Source organism: Acanthochromis polyacanthus, chromosome 9, assembly GCF_021347895.1.
Source record: "Acanthochromis polyacanthus isolate Apoly-LR-REF ecotype Palm Island chromosome 9, KAUST_Apoly_ChrSc, whole genome shotgun sequence".
NCBI classification, from domain to species: domain Eukaryota; kingdom Metazoa; phylum Chordata; class Actinopteri; family Pomacentridae; genus Acanthochromis; species Acanthochromis polyacanthus.
This window is the reverse complement of record NC_067121.1, coordinates 26,409,386-26,427,928: the sequence shown is the minus strand read 5'-3', so window position 1 is coordinate 26,427,928 and position 18,543 is coordinate 26,409,386. Positions and strand designations below refer to the sequence as shown.

Here is an 18,543-nt window from a genome sequence, read left to right as displayed (position 1 = left end):
AATATGGTTCTAATGAATCATTCATGCAGCTTTGGCTGCCACAGTATTTTGAAATATCCTGATAATAACTAGATGAAGGTAGAGTTGGAGAACAATTGACTGATGTGTAATTTCTGTTCAGAAAAGTTCAAAAACCCCCTGCCTGTCCTGCTTGGGGATCAGGGTCATTTGGGGGCAATACAAATCTGAGCAGTTATGAAATTTTAAAAGGGAATGTGGTTTATTAAACAAAATAATGCTTATATTTTCCTATTTTGTCTAATTTAAGCCTTTTGTTAAAAATGTAATACTTTTACTTTTTCAAGCTTTAAAAAATCCCTTTAAAGAAACAATCAAAGATGAAAAACTGCTTGTTGGCTAAACTGAAAAAGAATAACAGATCTGGAACTACTTCTATAAATAAATATAGCTACTATCTTTTATATCTACAGAATACCACATATAATGATTATGCTGTTTGTTTGCTTATACTTTCAAGCTAATGTTGAGCTCAGACTCTTCCCTCCCAAGTTTTATAGATGGATCATCTCTCCATCTGACACTTTAACTTACCCAGGCAGTGTCAAGAGAAGCTGTGAGGGAGCATCCGTGGCCCAGAGCGCCAGTTGGCCTCCACTCCTCTGGGCTGAGGGGCTGCTGTGACTCGGGGGATTGGAAGTCAATGAAACTGGGCCTAATTTAGCCTTCACTGCTCCACAAGCTGCCAGGAATCAGAGTGAGACTCCTTCCCTTTTTAGGGCTCCCTGGACACTGCAGTCTGCAAGTGGCACTACTGCATTCCAAGCTACACTATGGAGATGGAGAGAAAGACGGAGAGAGAGCAGTAGATGGTGACAGTTGAGATTTGTTATACGGATGTGCTGTCTATTGAAAGTAGTCCCACTGCAAGTTTATTTAACTAACCAGTTTGGACACTTTTACAGCCATCTTATCTTTCAGTAGATATGTGGGCGGCTTGGTCCTATAACTGACTCAGACACAAGGGTGCATTGCCCAGTATCACAACAGCTTGCAATAAAATCTCACCAGTAATTAGGTGAGAAGAGAAAACTAATCAGAGAGACTATACTTATACTATCAGTCAGGCCTTGACACTGTGTCATGTAATCTTTAATAAACCCAGCCTAGACTGAAACTACACACCTTCTATGCTGCAGGCTTGGAGGTGTATTCTTTTCTCCATTGTGATCTGGCTGATTTTCATGTGACAGAGAAGGAGAGCAGATACTTAGCGCCAATTTCAGAGATACACAATACAGTATGTATTTAATTAATTTTCAAATTGTTTCACAGAAATAAGCCTGTGACTGAAAATATGACTTATCAGTTAAAGTGATTATATTATACCCGAAAAGCGTCTGCATTAGAAACAAAAATGAAAACACCAAAAAACTATTCAGTGTGATAAGTATGTCTCCTTTAAAGTCTGACACTTGGGAGTGAAAACAGACAGAGCAAAGCAGCGCTGCAACTCCATGCACTCAAAATGATAGACACGTCACTATTTATTAACCGTGGCAGCTCATGTATTTGAAATAAATGGATTAGATGAGGATTACTCATCGAGCCTGGACTCCCTTCACATGCCTCTGTTTTTGACTGGTGATATGACTCCACATGTATTACTGAAGACAGTGATCACATAAGACATGGCATGGAATGCACAATAGGATTATCTATGGTGTCGTGTTTAAGCATCATCTCCAGCTCCCACCACCTATAGGGAGCAGGCAAATACATGGCTGCAGTTTTATTGCAAGTGTGTGGAATAACCCTAGCGAAGACCGATTCAAACTGACATAATCCCATTAGTCCATTCAAGGTCCCTGTCCGACCACCCTGCATAATGAGGAGATAAAGGCAGCTGCAATATCCATTAGTAACTGTTTTTATGAAAAGAATTACAAATGCCTCTTTTAATTCAATTATCACCACCACCCCCTCACAGGAATTGCATATTTTAATTTTAACATGTAACACTCATTACATATTAGTAAGTCTTTGACTGTAAAGCAGCCTCTTCACAGGCTATTAAGCCAGTTCTTGGAAGCCTCTTCCAAATCTCACTTCAGTATTCTCACCTACATATAATAACATAGCTGACTGGGTATCTCTGCAGTTCTCAAAAATCTATTTACCATTTAACAATATTTATGTGAAGGATATGCAATCAGATAAGCATCCCAGATAAGCTCACAGTGACTGAAGTGACAACAAGCATTAAAATGTGAAATTATGATGTTTAACTTCTACTTAATTTGTCTTTGCAACACATTCAGATAACACTGCTCCAGCGGGACAGAAGAGGAAAATAAATAAACAACAAATCCGAAATGCAAATGGGTCATCTTAAACCATGTTTAGCCTTTTATCAATCATCCAAATCCTTGGCTAAATACAGAATTAAATATTTTAAGATGACTTAATCTGCAAACCTGGACTCCATTATGCCTTATGGTGCTTTATTGGTTTGTTTTTATATAGAATACGAGCAAACGAAAGTAATCAGTGAGGCCAAAGTAAACCTTTTCCTTTCCATTTCTCTAAGAGAAACAACAGGGCGAGGTAATACTTACTTTGTCAAATATCATTTTACAGTCCTGTGCACACTAAAGATGTGCCAATATTTCGATAATGGATAGTATTTAGATGATACTTAGAGATACATTTTCAGATGGGTTACATTAATGAACTAGTGCATACTGCAGCCCTGGTGGTTAAAGTACCACCATTAATGCTATATAAAGTGATAAACGGGTAGTTTTGTAATTTTCAAGTCTATCTTAAAACAACAGGTGTCCACATGAAAACTAACACTTATTTTGATTGCTTCACTCATTCCTACTGCTCATTCTGATCCTTTAAGAGTTTCCAGTAGAAATGATAAGGGGAAAAAAATAAAAATTCTTATTCTGTGCAAAAATGTGAACTTGTACTTTAACACAAACCAAATGCCAAACAGTATCTAGGCACATCTAACAATACGCATAATGAATTATTGCATCACAAAATGTTAAATCACCTTCCACCATTAGGCTGAGGTGACTGTACAGAGAAAGTATTTGACCACCAGATACTGACTATATCAGAAACATTTTCTATATAGTACAAGACCCTTCACTTAGTAACCTAGCAACCAGTGAACTCAACATGCCATCTATTGTAATTCTAAAAAGCGCCAGACATAATTATATCTCTCTTCAGCCAATCACATAAGGCCCTGAGCCATAAATAACAGACTGCTCCCCTACAGAGCACCAGTCTGTGCCGAAAAGTCAACAAACACTTTCTCCAGTAGCCGCTCTTGCTTGGTACGGGATTTGTCTTGCTCAGATGAAGATAAACAGAAGGGGAGAGAGACAGAGGCCTGAAAGTTTTTTTTTTTAAAAGAAAGAGCTAGAGCGACAGAGTGGAGAGGAAAAGAAAAACAAATGCAGCCTATGATTACTGAGTCATAATGAAGGCTGTTAAATGGGACTGTGGCTATGAGCTAGTCATTAAAGACTGTGCCAAATGGCTGGAAAACCTACAGGTCTTTATTTGAAACACTGGCATGCTGGAAGACAAGGACGCATAGCACTGGATATAAAAGGTCTTTTCAAATAGCCTGCTCAAAGTTATTGCGGCACTTCACAAATGTTACACTAATGATCCCAATAGCAGAACCTATCTCAAAAGCAGTAAGCACTTCACTTTCAAGCCTTGTTACCCTGTGCATGTTTTTGCCAGACGGCTACCGCAGCACTCTGTGAAACAACTTAGTCTCTGGGGCCTTATATTTAGATTTTACGACCAATATTGAATTCTGACCCAAGATATTTTCACCGCGGTGATTTAAGTTGTCACGTCGATTGGGCAACAAGTTACGGCTGCAATTACGATCAGATCACATCACATCACATGGCTGGAAGAGGGCATTAGCACATTCGTTCCCTCTGGGTGATGAGTGATGGGATAGGGAATGTGTCTGGCCTTAGGGCATTACTAACGTGTTATAAAGTGACAGAACACTTGTGTTACTTTGGGGATTTGAGAATTTATCTAACCTCTTAATGTCATATCATCATAGTCATTGTGGTGACAAGGCACAATGACAAAATGGCTGCAAAGACGCACAATGACCAAGCATTTTCTGAGGGATCAGTGAATGCACCATTATTTTCTTTTTTACTTACTGCAAGGCTTTTTGAAACAAACTTTTTCAGGTATGTGATCTTATCAGTAGAAATACCAACTGCATCAGCATATCCCTCCTTGTCACATACTTTCACAGATATGTAAACATGACTGACAGAGGTACCGTAAGAGTTGGCATGCAGCACATAATAAAAGCAGATGTGGCCTACATCTCTCTTGCACCGCTATGCTATTTATTTTATTTAGCGCCTCTGAAATGGGAAGTGACACTTTCTCGACTTAAGTTTGATGAATCCAGTGAGTTGTGATCTTATCTCTGGTGATATGTAGAACTAGGTGTACATGTAGGCTTGGATTAATACAGCATCTGCTGTTTACTGGGTGCTTCAGCAAGTCGTTATCTGTTGCTATGATGAAATTTACTCCCTCACTACAGTCTTATTTGCTTTGAGCAGGAGCATTTTTGGTGAAGGGCAAGCACTGTATACTTGTCATTTTTCAGATTTTATGCCGTGATTAAGGCTATAAATAGAACATAGCACTGATGAAAAGAAGGGTATCATTATGTTGTTATGCTCATAAGATTATGATGTTATACATGGAATCCTTTAATTAAAAGTAATGGTATTATGATCACATTAGCTCTCATCCCAATACATAAAACAACAACAGGCATTTTTCAATCTATGCATGCACATCTCAAGGACAAATGTATATCTTTAGAGGTGAGGAAGCTGCGTGTGATGCTACCAGCAGAACAGTCTGACCCCTTCTCTCTCCTCCCAGGACATTTTCTTCAAACCGCCCTATTGGGATTCTGGTAGCCTACATTCCCTGCTTCAAGGTCGGCGGTGGTGGCAAATTAAATTACTTGTCCTGTTTTGTAGTGTTGGCGCCAGGTCAACAGCAACTTGGCTAAAATGATGAGTGCGGAATTCTGAAGAGAGCTGCATTTGTCCTGACCCTCTGGTGTCAAGTTTGCAAAGCAAGTAGCAGCGATGAAAAGAGCTGAAATCAAAAGCAGCGTATTAAATTCTGCTTCTGTAATCACTTGCAAAAAAAAAATCAATTACCTCTGCTTTCAAACGCACCGCTTTATAATGTCGTCCTTTGAGCTTACCCTTATGACGAAGGATGTCATGTGCCTGCACATGGAGTGAATCTTGACTACATCAGGCCTAATTTTGTTCAACTGACACTGCAGCACATGCCACCTGCTGGACATCTTAAATATGACATGTGGCTAACAGTAAATATAAAATGCATTTATTTTTAGCATTTCTATGGTTTATGTGGTTTACAACTACTTAATACGTACCCAGCAAGACTGATATCATAATCCACTACAAAACTTTGCACAAAGATAACTCACTCAGCTGAGTGTTTATTTCCACAATAACAATGCTCCTCTGTCATGTTGGCTGTCAGCATCTCTACAACAGCATGCTGGAGTTTATCTGTCACTTGCAGAGGGGTTTATCAGCAGACAAATAGCACGCACACTGCAATGTGGAATGGGAGGAACTCAGAGTATGTAATGCGGTGTCAAAACACAGCACAAGGCAACTTGATATTGTGATATACTCGACTGTCAAATGTGGGTAACAGAGAGCCGCTTGAAGTTTCATCAAACAAAAATATACACCAAATCAATAAGAAGAAGGGAAATAGCACACCACAAAATACTAGATATAGGTGTGTTTTATCTTACTTCTGTGTGACGAGGTAATGTGTAAATGGCTCGTAATATGTCAACTGTTTAGTTAGCTGCACAACTGACAGGCCGATTATTCAAATAGCGTCTGCTGTCTCTTGAGTATATATTAATATAAGGCTTGGATATCCTTGCAATGTTATGGGCTTCGTAGACTATTTGTCTCTGGCATTATGTTACTTTATCTGCATATTTCCTCAGAATCTTGCTCACCCAGTACTGATGTATTTTTGTCCACGGATCTTTATCGGTTTCCTGGGTACACATTTATCATCTAAAGCTGCACTGCTGTTTGTAGCCAGAGGGGGTATAGACTTGACAATTTCAAACAAACGGGTCAGTGAAATGCCACTTTTTTGCTTGATGACAGGTTACTCTGTAAGCAAAGTGGCCTACTGGACACTAGAGAGCAGCAGAGCATCAAGAAACACACCCACTGACTCTCCACTGTACTGCACATATGATGTGTTCTTACCTTAAACTGTCACATTTAACCTTCACATGACCCCATATAATACAAACAGCAACACTCTGGTGATTTGTTACACCCTTTTTTGTTTTGTTTTACTATGTTATCAATTTAACTATGTGTGTGTGTGCAGTTTTTAGATTTCTGTGAATCCACTAACGCCATCTGTGCAAGCCCTGATAATCACAGTATCAGTGAGAGAACAGAGCTGGCTGTTCTGATAAATATTACTATCACACAGTGAGTAGGCTCAAACATCTAGAGCAGAAATAAGAAAAGAAGATTTAAATACAAAATTAAAAGATGTTAGGTAATATAAATAACTTCTGTACTCATCTATATACATTTTAGCTATACTGAGAAGTGGCATCAGTTTGAAGAAGTATTTCACATTGACAGACCGCTAGACCACAAGCTACGCCTCTCCAAGTGCCAATTGTTGCTTTATGTTGACAGAATAGATGAATATTTAACAGGAGGAGGGAAAGTGGTAGGCATCAGATCACTAGAAGAAAATAACACTCGCCCCACCATGTGACCCCACCATGAACAGTCTGATGACAGACTAGATTGCTCCTTTTGACTGGCTGCTTAGATCTTTGTAGTCCCAAAGGTGAGCTCTGAAATCAACTTTGAACAAAAAGCATATCTCTGGGAAATGGAATGTGTCCTGATAGGCGGATGACTGTAAGTGAGGTTTGGACAAGGTGGCAGAGTTTGTGGTCAGCACCATGGACAGCGAACAGAGGATTATCCAGGTGATCACTGCCATGCGATTGGAAATCAGAAAACTGGAGCTGGAGAACATGGGCCTGCGGAGGAAGGCTGGAGGCAATCTTCGAAAGAACGCAACAGTCCCCATCATGACAGCAGAGTGCAGAGGTAGCTATATACATTATTATTACTAGGCCCATGTATTACTACTAAGTATAAAAAATTAAAAAAATTATTATATTGGTCTGAAATATAGTAGAAAAACTCGAAATTATTAATATGTGATCAATAAATTGTTTTTGTAGTCTTATTGTACTCCTAGTGCGATTCTTAGTTAAGCACTAAGAATAAACCTAGTTATCTTTATTGACTTTTGCTTTAATATTCTTCTGCAATACATTTTTTTCTTTTTCACAATAGTTAAAAACAGTGCACTCACCCATTTGTTGTATTTTGTTCTCCTCCTCAGAGAGCGTTGTCATGACAGTGAGAAGATACTCAGTTTTCCAGCCTTTTGTCGGTCCTCGACGTTTGCAGACGGACAATGTAAAAAGATGGACTGGATGACAGAAACGTTGAATGGTCAAACTGAACATGTCTGACACTTAATATAACCTAACTTGGATATTTGCTACTGAATGGTGGTCTTGCTTTTTCAAAAGGTAGCTATCTTAGCTACTTGATATAGTGGGGGCCTAAATTAATTACAACGTTACAATGTTGACGCTGGTACGCTTGTCACAAAATAAAGTCGTTTTCTGCTCGAGGTAAATCAGTCATTTTGTGCTTACATCTTTCTAAAACAGCGTTATTAAGTACTTACGATGTTTTTTTGTCGAAATATTAACATATTAATGCCGTCATCACTGCTATAGCACGAGGAAACATCAACCTGTGGAATGCACCTGTCAGTGGAGGGACTTTACTGATCTCGCGAGATTTCGGGGTTGCGCAGTGGAGAGCAACCGTCCGCCATCACTGCATACAAGCTAACGTTAGCTAAAAGCACTGAGGAGAGCGATTGACAACAACATATCTGACACACACACACCAACCTAGTTCCCAAAGGGGAGGTCACTGAGTTTCCCTGTCGCTTTCCTGGCGCAGAAAGCAAACTAGCAACTGCCTTTCATGTAGTCTTTAAGTCAACTTAGAAACGAAAGTCGTTCTAATTAATCATGTCCAACCTCAAAGGCCCCACCAAGAAGGACACCAAGATGAGGATACGAGCCTTTCCTGTAAGTATTTACCGGCTGTGGAAACGCCGAGACCCTGACTATGAGACTCTAGAACCGGGGATGACAGATCTTTATGCTAGCAACTGCCTGCTGACTAGCAGCTTAAACCATAATAAAACGCCTTTGTCAAGGCTAGAACATGTGTGTCCTGGGCGAATTACCTGAATCACAAAAGCTATGTCACTAGCTCGATTTATTTAACGTCAGGCGGTGTCTTGGTTTGAAAGTGCCTTCGTCGTGTGTCATGAGCTAATGTTAGCATAGGTAAGGAAACTTCTTCAGTGAGACAGTAGCAAATGGAAGCTAGCTAAGTAGCAGGCCTGATATTTTTACCTGACTTGATGGTTGCTAAGTTGCTGACAACCGGCAAATGTAATTCAACTAGCAGTTTTGGCACGTGGTTTAAATGGCACCACACATTTGGTTCGGGTTGTGATACATGACAAACAACGCATTGTCATGTAGGGTTAGCTTGAGAGCTAGCGCAACTTCACTCTGACGTGAAGCTAACGTAAACATGCCTAAAGTACTTTAAGCTGTTGACGTTGACAGCCGATATGCCTTCTTCTAGTATCACTGTCACGAAGTAATTTCATCAACATTTGCTAATCATTGGGCCGAATTGCTTCTCCACAAACCCAATTACCCACTGTTATGAGCACACTTGCCAAGCTGCGGTATATGCAGTCTCCCAGGCTTTCCTTGAACTCTTAGTATATGTGAAATATACAGAAATACCTATTGCAGGTTTATGAGTGGGTGAGTCAGAGAGCAGTTAGGTGAGAGAAAACATGTTTCATCTTCTTAAAAGTTGAGCTTGCACTCAAGTGCTAGACGAGCTCATTAGTCTTTAGTATAACCACAACTAAAATTTTAATTTTGAGATTAATAGAAATTGATTCCATTACACATTTTGCATTTCTTAATGAGGCATACTCATTGTGTGATCTGAAAACTTTGATACTTAGGTTTCACCTGCAGTTAGGACAGGTTAGCTGGATTCTTGTTCACTTGATGCATCTGTCCAGCCATTTTTCTTCTGAGAATGATTACTAATCTGATACCTCTTTCCCAAATTAAAAATATCAGTCTTTCATAATTCTGTCTCCTCCAGATGACAATGGATGAGAAATATGTGAACAACATCTGGGACCTTCTAAAGAATGCCATCCAAGAAATTCAGAGGAAGAACAACAGTGGACTGAGCTTTGAGGAGCTGTACAGGAATGCCTACACCATGGTGCTCCACAAGCATGGAGAGAAGCTGTACACGGGCCTGAGGGAGGTGGTCACTGAGCACCTCATCAACAAAGTAAAAAAACATTTTCTTCTCCAATAGGGATGTCATGATAACAGAAAGCTTGTTGTCTTTACCAATACTATACAATATCACAAATTTAAAAAACAAGATGTTGCCTATGAGCGCTGCAGATTCACTTTATATGTTATATTTGCAAACCTGTTGAGTTATATGTTAATAATATCACTGACTGATACAGTAGTACAAACTATGTGCCACGTTGCCATGGGAACCTGTGTTATACATAGATTATACTTGCTCCTAATTTGCTGCTAAGTCCATTTTACACTGCTGGTATTGCAGCTCATAGAGCACAGATAAGAAAATTGACTAGTCTATTAGTATTTGTCTCGGAGAATATTCAATCAGTAATGTTAATTTTGATGTGACCAAAATCTAAAGTGATTTCCTCCTATCTTCCGATCGCAATGCACTTGTTTATTCTCATGCTTAAATACAAGACACTTAAAGTTTCAGAGCTCCCATGTGCAGCTGTTGTATCAGAAATAAGTCAGATTAGTGTCAAATAAATACAATTAGACGACTAGCTTTCTACCAGCATTCCTCTCTTGCATCGTTTTTAGTAATGCTTCTTTTTACCACAATACATTTTTATATTCATCATTGTGCTCCATAATGAGAGCTTGTGCCCATCATTGGTCCGTTTTGTGTGAAAGAATAGTCACATGGCACATCAAACATCCCTTTTTATGACAGTGTGCACAGAAACAAATGAAGAAAACCTGAGTCTGTAAAGACACTTAATGGCCACCATAGTTATACCATTACTCAAATGACGAGTCAAATTCTCTCAGCTTAAATTCTGGGTGCAGATCCAGATGTCTGCCTTTGAGGTGTTGACATCAGTTGAATGTGTCTCCCCCTTTTTTTTCCAGATATGACAACATTTGCATATTGGCATCTTTACTTTATCCCTGATTGTTGACCTTAAACACAAAATATCTCCATATGCAATTTTTGAAAAATTCTGAGTTGCAGCAGACCTCTTGCTCCACCTGCATTTGCTGACGCCATCCTGCAGAATTCCCAATCTCCAGTTGGTTTTGATACTTTAGGTGCCTTTGGTACGATCAAGAACAAGAAATACTGTCCCTTATTCAGAGTATTGGTATCAAGTTGATCCTGCAGGCTCTGTTCTCGTGACATCCATACTCTGCAATACAGCTCTGTTGGAAAATATTGTACAGAATGCTGAGAACTGATGTGACTTTTCATATTTTCAGGTGCGGGAAGATGTTCTAAACTCTCTAAATAATAATTTTCTGCAAACACTGAACCAGGCCTGGAACGACCATCAAACCGCCATGGTCATGATCAGAGATATCCTCATGTACATGGTAGGTATTCTTCTGTGTGTTTTGTCACACTCCTTTCATATAATTAAATTGCTCTGTAGTTGTAAATCAACTATTAAACTAAAGCTTTAACATTTCACTCAGTTGCTGCTGTTATTTTGTTTATTTCTGTCAGTGGGTAAAGACTAGAAATTGCTTTTAATTCTGTACTGTTTTTTATTTTTTCGATGCAGGCGAGTTGTGACATTTGTTCCCCGTCATGAATATTTTTCTGCTTTTTGCGAAACAGCCTTTCGTTTCCAACTGTTACCAACTTCCATCTACATCCTATTTTGGACTTTGATTGCACGGTTCTATTTTATTTGTGAACCCAACAATGAGGCTTTGTTCCTGTAATTATTTGTTTTGCTGGAAAACTGGCAGGACTAGTTGATATTACCTTTGCCAGAACCATGTCCAGAGTGTGTGTGTGGTTGTGTGTGTGTGATTGAGCCCTCGAGATAAGTGCAAGTGTAGGCTAAACAATGGCACAGTCAGAACAGAGACTACAGAGCTCTCCTGGGGTCTATTTGTTCTACACTTTCCTGTCCTGCTTTACCCCAGGCAGTTGGCTCTCTGTTGTTTTACTGCTGCTTGCTGCACCCAGGCTGTGCAGGGAGAGCAGGGGCCCGTTTCTCTGTTTGTGGATTAATGTTTTAGCTGGATTAAATTATTGACGATTTGGCGTGATCCCAGATTTCTTGGTTCTTCGAAACAGTTGTTGGAGTGGTTGTCACAGCAACATATCTGTAAGGACCAAACCGGCTCGGGAGTGGGTTCAGTGTAAACAAGATTAGATGACAAACTTAAGTGGAAATCCACCCACTCGTGCAGGAGGGCCAATTGCGATCGGTACATTGATAACAAAAGACGCAGTCAGACACTTATCTCCTCACCTGCCACATCACCTGTGTCCCCATCCCAGTGCTCACATACTAGTAGGAATGTGATGGCATTTCCTGCTACAGCCCATTAGCCATTATGAATGAATGAAGCTACAGTATAACACATGGCTTTTGACAATATTCTATACCTGTGACGCAAACAGCAGGAATGTCCAGTGAGGTAACTTTACCCAAAATGAAGTCACCACTGCTACATCCTGCCAGTGGCTCTGATGGTGAAATATAATGGTGGATGGCTTCAGCTGGGTTCTAGTGTGGACTAGATAATCCTTTCCCTCTTTGTCCCCTTTTTTGATTCTGCCCTCTTTATATGCTTTAAATGTTCTATATTTCACACTTTTTCAGCAAATCAGAAAGTGTCAATTTTTCACCTGAAAGTACTGCACAGATGGTCAGTTTTACCATGTGTGCAGCTGAGCAGGCTGTTCAGGAAGTAAAACTCTCTGTCTGTGTGACTTACTCTGCAAATTTAGAACAACCACAAAACACAATACAGTGGGGTTTTCGCCGTATAGCACCTTTAAAAGGAAGAGAGAGCATTAACTGCTCAGTGAATAAATAAGATCATGAACGCAGTGGACACACAAAGGTTGCCACGGCACTGAACAAATGCAATCGCTTTTCATTGCTTTCTGTTTTTTGAATGTAATTTTCCTACAGCATTATACAGAGAACAGGGTCCAGACAGTTTTTGTTGTTGTTCCCTGCCTGCTGACCTCTAGAGGAGAATGAGAAAGACACAGCAAGCTTCCCCTCACCAGTCACCAGATGTATTTACCTTGTTGGAAGCCACGCTTTGTAAATTTTCAAACAGTATTATGTGTTCACGTTAGTACAGCATGGGGAATAGATGTATTTCTTTCTCTTTAAACTTTTGTCCACTGTTAACCTGCTGTGTGATATTTTTGTTAGTCTTTGCTTATTTAGTGCTCTAATCAGAAAACACATCAGGAGGCCAACTCTTAAAAGCTCATAAGACAGTCAGTTGGGAACTGCCAAGTGAGGACAACCTTTTAGACATTAAAACAAAGCAGCATTGCAAGTCTCACTACCATCCAATGTTATATTCTAAGCTAGGGCTGGGCGATAAATCGAATTAATTCGATTAATTTGCCTTTTTAAAACCTGACGATTTGAAAATTTGCCAAATCGTAAAATCGAGGCGAGCTTAAATATATAACCATACAGATTCTTCTTCTGCCTTTCACGACTTGTGCACTGGCGTTTGCTTCCGCCTCTCATCTACTTCCGCCAAAACACTCACACCCCTGTCATGGCGGGCAGAACAGCAGACGAAGAATTCGTCGCGAGAAAAGGACCTCATGTTACATCGACTATATGGAAGTGGTTCGGCTTTGACAAGACTGACACAGAGCAAACTACAGTCATGTGCAAGGTTTGCAAAAGTACTGTGAAAATGAAGAGTAGCAGCACAACTAACCTCATTCAGCACCTCCGGCAGAGGCATCCTAAAGAATGGGAAGAGTGCCCGCAGCTACGGGAGTGCGGCATGGCTAGCACTAGCCATAGCAAACAGACCGCAAAGAAACAACAAAAATCGATTAAAATCGTAATTGTCCAAGATGACTAAAAAAATCGAGATTTTATTTTTTGGCCATATCACCCAGCCTAAGCTGACACTTGTTTATCATTTTGGACTGAACTTTGTAATGTTAAATCTTGTTACCGAGTTGCATCGACGTTTTAGCGCCGGCGTCCCTCTTGAATATTTATACAATTTCACCAGGGCTCATGTCCTAACTTTATATTTTGAGGAGTAATTCAGACACTGACCAGTCATTTATTCTGGCTGTTCAATGACCTTATTAAAGCTTTGCAACCTGTAGGACTGAGTGTGAATATATAATGAAAGCTTTGCTGGAACTTACTGCAGTTCTCAGTTTTCATTACTCTGGATACGGTGCTGATCCTGAGTCAGTTGCTCTATAAATCACAGCCCTATTTTTGTTTGCAGCTTTCATTAGTGGTCAAGGAATGTCAGTAGACATAAATTAAACAAAAATTTCTTTATAATATAGTAGAGCTAAGTGCAAATGTTGCATGTATTAGTGTCCCCTGTGGCCTTGAAAATTCAGTTTGTTGATGTGTACATTTGAGTCGTATCAAGTCTGATCGTAGTACTTCCTTCCACACATGAGGTAACTTTTTTGCCCCATTGCTGTGTCTTCTAGGATAGGGTGTATGTGCAGCAGAACAACGTGGAGAATGTGTACAACCTCGGCCTCATCATATTCAGGGACCAGGTGGTGCGCTACGGCTGCATTCGAGACCACCTACGACAGACGTTACTGGACATGATCGCACGGGAGAGGAAGGGCGAGGTTGTTGACAGGTATGCAGGAGTAGTGCTTCACAACTTGATCTAAACATTGCTGTACCTATAGGATCACTCTTACATTTTGTACATTGTGATTGAATTAGAAAATCAGGTCAAATGCAGCAACTTTCTTAAATATTAGTCTTGATTGTTATTTTTGATCAATACATTGCAGGGGGGCCATAAGAAATGCCTGCCAGATGCTGATGATTCTTGGCCTGGATGGCAGGTCTGTGTATGAGGAGGACTTTGAAGGCCCTTTCTTAGATATGTCAGCTGAATTCTTCCAGGTAAGTCTGTGCTAGGAGCTTTGGGGAGCTCTGTGTTTTTGTTGCTACTGAAAATTGTTGTAATGAAACAACATGCAATATCTGCCCTTTTCAGATGGAGAGCCAAAAGTTCCTTGCAGAAAACAGTGCCAGTGTCTACATAAAGAAGGTAGAGGCCAGAATCAACGAAGAAATTGAGCGAGTTATGCACTGTCTGGACAAGTCTACAGAGGAGCCTATTGTCAAGGTTGTGGAGAGGGAATTGATTTCTAAACACATGAAGACCATTGTGGAAATGGAGAACTCTGGCTTGGTCCATATGCTGAAAAATGGCAAGACAGAAGGTAAAAGCTTTACTTCACTAAGGTTTTTTTTCTCTGCATTTTATTCTGATTATAATTTAGAAGTAAAAATGATCTCCAAAGAATTATCTTTTTGTTCCTCATCCTTTTTTCACATCATGTCTCATTCCCAGACTTGGCATGCATGTACAAGTTGTTCAGTCGTGTGCCAAATGGCCTAAAAACAATGTGCGAGTGTATGAGCTCTTACCTGAGGGAACAAGGCAAAGCTCTGGTGTCAGAAGAGGGAGAGGGCAAGAACCCTGTCGACTATATCCAGGTATTTTGGTTTTACAGTGTGTCTGAAAATCCCCAAAAGCTTTTTTAACCTTAAATATTTGGGAGACTTTTCTTGAAGTTTTTAATGAGAAATGTATTGTGCCAGATTATATCAGCTCTTTGTACCCTTTTCCTCCTCAACAGGGCTTGCTAGACCTGAAGACACGATTTGATCGTTTCCTCCTCGAGTCCTTCAACAATGACAGACTCTTCAAACAAACCATAGCCGGAGACTTTGAGTATTTCCTGAACCTCAACTCCCGCTCACCAGAGTACCTGTCTCTCTTCATTGATGATAAGCTCAAGAAGGGAGTCAAAGGGGTATGTGGCTTCTCAGAAAATGTTGCTTAAGCACAGCTGTGGCATGTTTTTTTTTTTTACAGGCATTTACTTGGACTGTGCATTCCCTCATTTTTTTTGCCCTGTCTTGTTTAACCAGTTGACAGAACAGGAGGTGGAGTCGATTCTTGACAAGGCCATGGTGTTGTTCAGGTTCATGCAGGAAAAGGATGTGTTTGAAAGGTACTACAAACAACATCTGGGCCGTCGGCTGCTCAGCAACAAGAGTGTCTCAGACGATTCAGAAAAGAACATGATCTCGAAGCTCAAGGTAAAAGGAAGAAAACAGTTCTGGGTACAGATTTGTGCATATACTTGTGTGTGCTGTTCCTGCACATCTCATATAACAGCTCATACTGCCCTACCTTAACCCTGTTTAAAAACTTGCCAACAGTTTCAGCTCAATGTTCCCTTTCTTTGTCCTTTGCAGACAGAATGTGGCTGTCAGTTCACCTCAAAACTGGAAGGGATGTTCAGAGACATGAGCATCTCCAACACTACTATGGATGAGTTCAGACAGCACATACAAACCACATCGGTACGGCACTTTCAGAAAACAAATCAGTTGTTCTAAACAAGAAACACATAATGAGCCACATTTAACATTAATTATACCGTATTTGATGAACCATATGTTTGTTTAGGAAAATTTGAAATGGAGGTGATTGCATCTTTATTCATTAGTGCATCAGAATGTTACAAAAGTAAACAATAGCTGTTGTGTACAAGCTACTTTGTAACGGAGATGTAATAACTGGTTGGTGGTATTATCTCACATAATGTATTCTGAAAGTAATTATATCTTTAATCTCCTCCAGGCATCTCTAAGTGGTGTGGACCTCACAGTCAGGGTCCTCACGACCGGCTACTGGCCTACACAGTCTGCTACACCCAAATGCACCATCCCCCCTGCTCCTAGACACGCCTTTGAAGTCTTCAGACGGTAGTGCACCTAAATGTTTGGCTATGCAAATAAAGATTCAGTGTCATTTTATGTGGTTTCTGAAGAACATGGTCTTTGCTTTTATTTTCCAGGTTTTACCTTGCGAAGCACAGTGGCAGGCAGCTCACACTGCAACACCACATGGGTGGAGCAGACCTAAACGCCACTTTCTATGGGGCTATTAAAAAGGTATGCACTAAAGTTTAAAAATGCATCTTTCAGTATTGAAATTTCAAAGCAACTTGTTGTCTTGAAGTTACTTTTATATTTTGTGAATTTAGTCTCACTTCCTTTCTCTTCAAACTTACCTGCAGGAGGATGGTTCAGAGGTGGGTGTGGGAGGAGCCCAGGTGACAGGTTCAAACACCCGGAAGCACATACTGCAGGTGTCCACCTTCCAGATGACCATCCTCATGCTGTTCAACAACAGAGAAAAGTGCACTTTTGAGGTGGGAACAGCGCACCAACTTCATCTGTCCCTCTGTCTCTCACTCAACACAACTTGGTTGCATCTCTCTGAGTGAGAACAGAATTTTATTGTAATCTGCTCCCCACTTTTTACAAAAGTATTCCCCATTTTGTCACCTTCTGTAGGAGATTCAGCAGGAAACGGATATTCCAGAGCGAGAGTTGGTGCGAGCGTTGCAGTCTTTGGCCTGTGGGAAGCCCACACAGCGAGTTCTCACCAAGGAGCCGAAGTCCAAGGAGATAGAAAACGGCCATGTGTTTACAGTCAATGATCAGTTTACTTCCAAACTGCACCGAGTCAAAATACAGACAGGTGAGCAAAGTTTTGGTATGGTACACCGTATAGAGTATAGAAATATATAGTGAAAGTATATTTCACCTTAAGTCTGGGCCACTGTATGTCCACTACTATTAATAACATAATGTGTGTAAAAAATTTAATTTCGAGAAATCTGAAAGATGATATCACAGATTTCTTTCTATGCTCAAAGCTAAAAGGGCTGTAATAATGTTTTTTCCCACATACTCTTAAAATAACTACAGCTTCAATACCACTTATATTTTGCTCAAAATGTAAACCCAATACAGTTTTTGTCACACATCAGTTTATCAGATACATTGGGTTCTGAAAGTTAAAACACTACTTGGAGGTTAGGCGTTGTGTTTTTTGTGAACCTCATCTTTTCACTGTCACATTTTACCAGTTGCTGCTAAACAAGGGGAATCAGACCCCGAAAGGAAAGAGACTCGACAGAAAGTGGACGATGACAGGAAGCATGAGATTGAGGCAGCCATCGTCCGAATCATGAAGTCGAGGAAGAAGATGCAACACAATGTCCTGGTAGCAGAGGTAAGGAACTCACTTCAGAATCCAAATTTTGCTTTGCTTTGCTTTAATAAGGAACAACAGTTGAATTGCAGTTATTTTCCAGTTTTTCCACTTCTTGATGCCAACTCTCAAACATATTTTTATTGTGACTCCGTATTTAATTGCATTGAGAGAGCAATCTTCAGTGTTAAGAACGTGCAGTTTTCTTAGATTTTGTGACTTTGTGTCCTCAGGTGACCCAGCAGCTCCGGGCACGTTTCCTCCCCAGTCCTGTGGTAATCAAAAAGCGCATAGAAGGACTAATAGAAAGAGAATACTTGGCGAGGACGCCAGAGGATCGTAAAGTGTACACCTACGTTGCATAGAAGATGAACTGTGGATGGGAGGAGGAAGAGACTGGACGGGGGAAATTGGAATTGTTTGTTTTCTTTGGACTGTTGTTACGCATGGACTGGAAGTTTCTTTTAAAGACAAGCGCTGGGATCCTGGCTCATCGACTCTTACGAAAACACGGTAAACACACATGAATGGGGAATGAAATCTTTGGCGCATTAAAAACAAACAAAAAAAACAATCCATCAATTCTTCTAGATGATTTTTAAATCAGGCCCAGTCTTCCTATTCCCTGTGAGTTTTAACATGGATGGATCCAGCTTCAAGCTTTTCACTGTTTTACCCTTGTAGAGATCAAACTTGCAAAGAATCCCTTGGGAAAAATGTGAATGCTCCACATTATTATTTTTTTTGTTTCAATACTGTATAAAATTAATAAAATTCTGAAAAACAGCAAATGTGGATTGTTACAAAATAAAATGAGTATTGATGCTCTAGTTTGTCACAGAAATGCATCGATCATCTTCTACATTTGTCTCTTACGTATCAGTGTGGAAACATCTATTTTATAA

The 18,543-nt window shown here is 40.1% G+C and overlaps 1 protein-coding gene across 1 annotated transcript; it reads left to right on the top strand.

Annotated features, from left to right (window-relative positions):
• Positions 1-7,976: 7,976 nt before the first annotated feature.
• Positions 7,977-18,468, top strand: LOC110956549 (cullin-3-like). Its single transcript, XM_022202133.2, has 16 exons — positions 7,977-8,272; positions 9,387-9,584; positions 10,817-10,930; positions 14,025-14,185; positions 14,346-14,460; positions 14,555-14,783; positions 14,915-15,060; positions 15,204-15,380; positions 15,499-15,669; positions 15,829-15,936; positions 16,217-16,341; positions 16,434-16,530; positions 16,656-16,790; positions 16,936-17,122; positions 17,514-17,659; positions 17,872-18,468. The coding sequence occupies exons 1-16, from the start codon at positions 8,213-8,215 to the stop codon at positions 18,001-18,003; spliced, it is 2,301 nt and encodes a 766-aa protein (XP_022057825.1). The 5' UTR covers positions 7,977-8,212; the 3' UTR covers positions 18,004-18,468.
• Positions 18,469-18,543: the final 75 nt, after the last annotated feature.

Coding starts and splice junctions, on each gene's coding strand:
- LOC110956549 (XM_022202133.2), top strand. CDS start 8,213: ATGTCCAACCTCAAAGGCCCCACCAAGAAGGACACCAAGATGAGGATA. Junction 14,461..14,554: donor TGTCAGCTGAATTCTTCCAG/GTAAGTCTGTGC, acceptor TGCCCTTTTCAG/ATGGAGAGCCAAAAGTTCCT. Junction 15,061..15,203: donor ACCCTGTCGACTATATCCAG/GTATTTTGGTTT, acceptor CCTCCTCAACAG/GGCTTGCTAGACCTGAAGAC.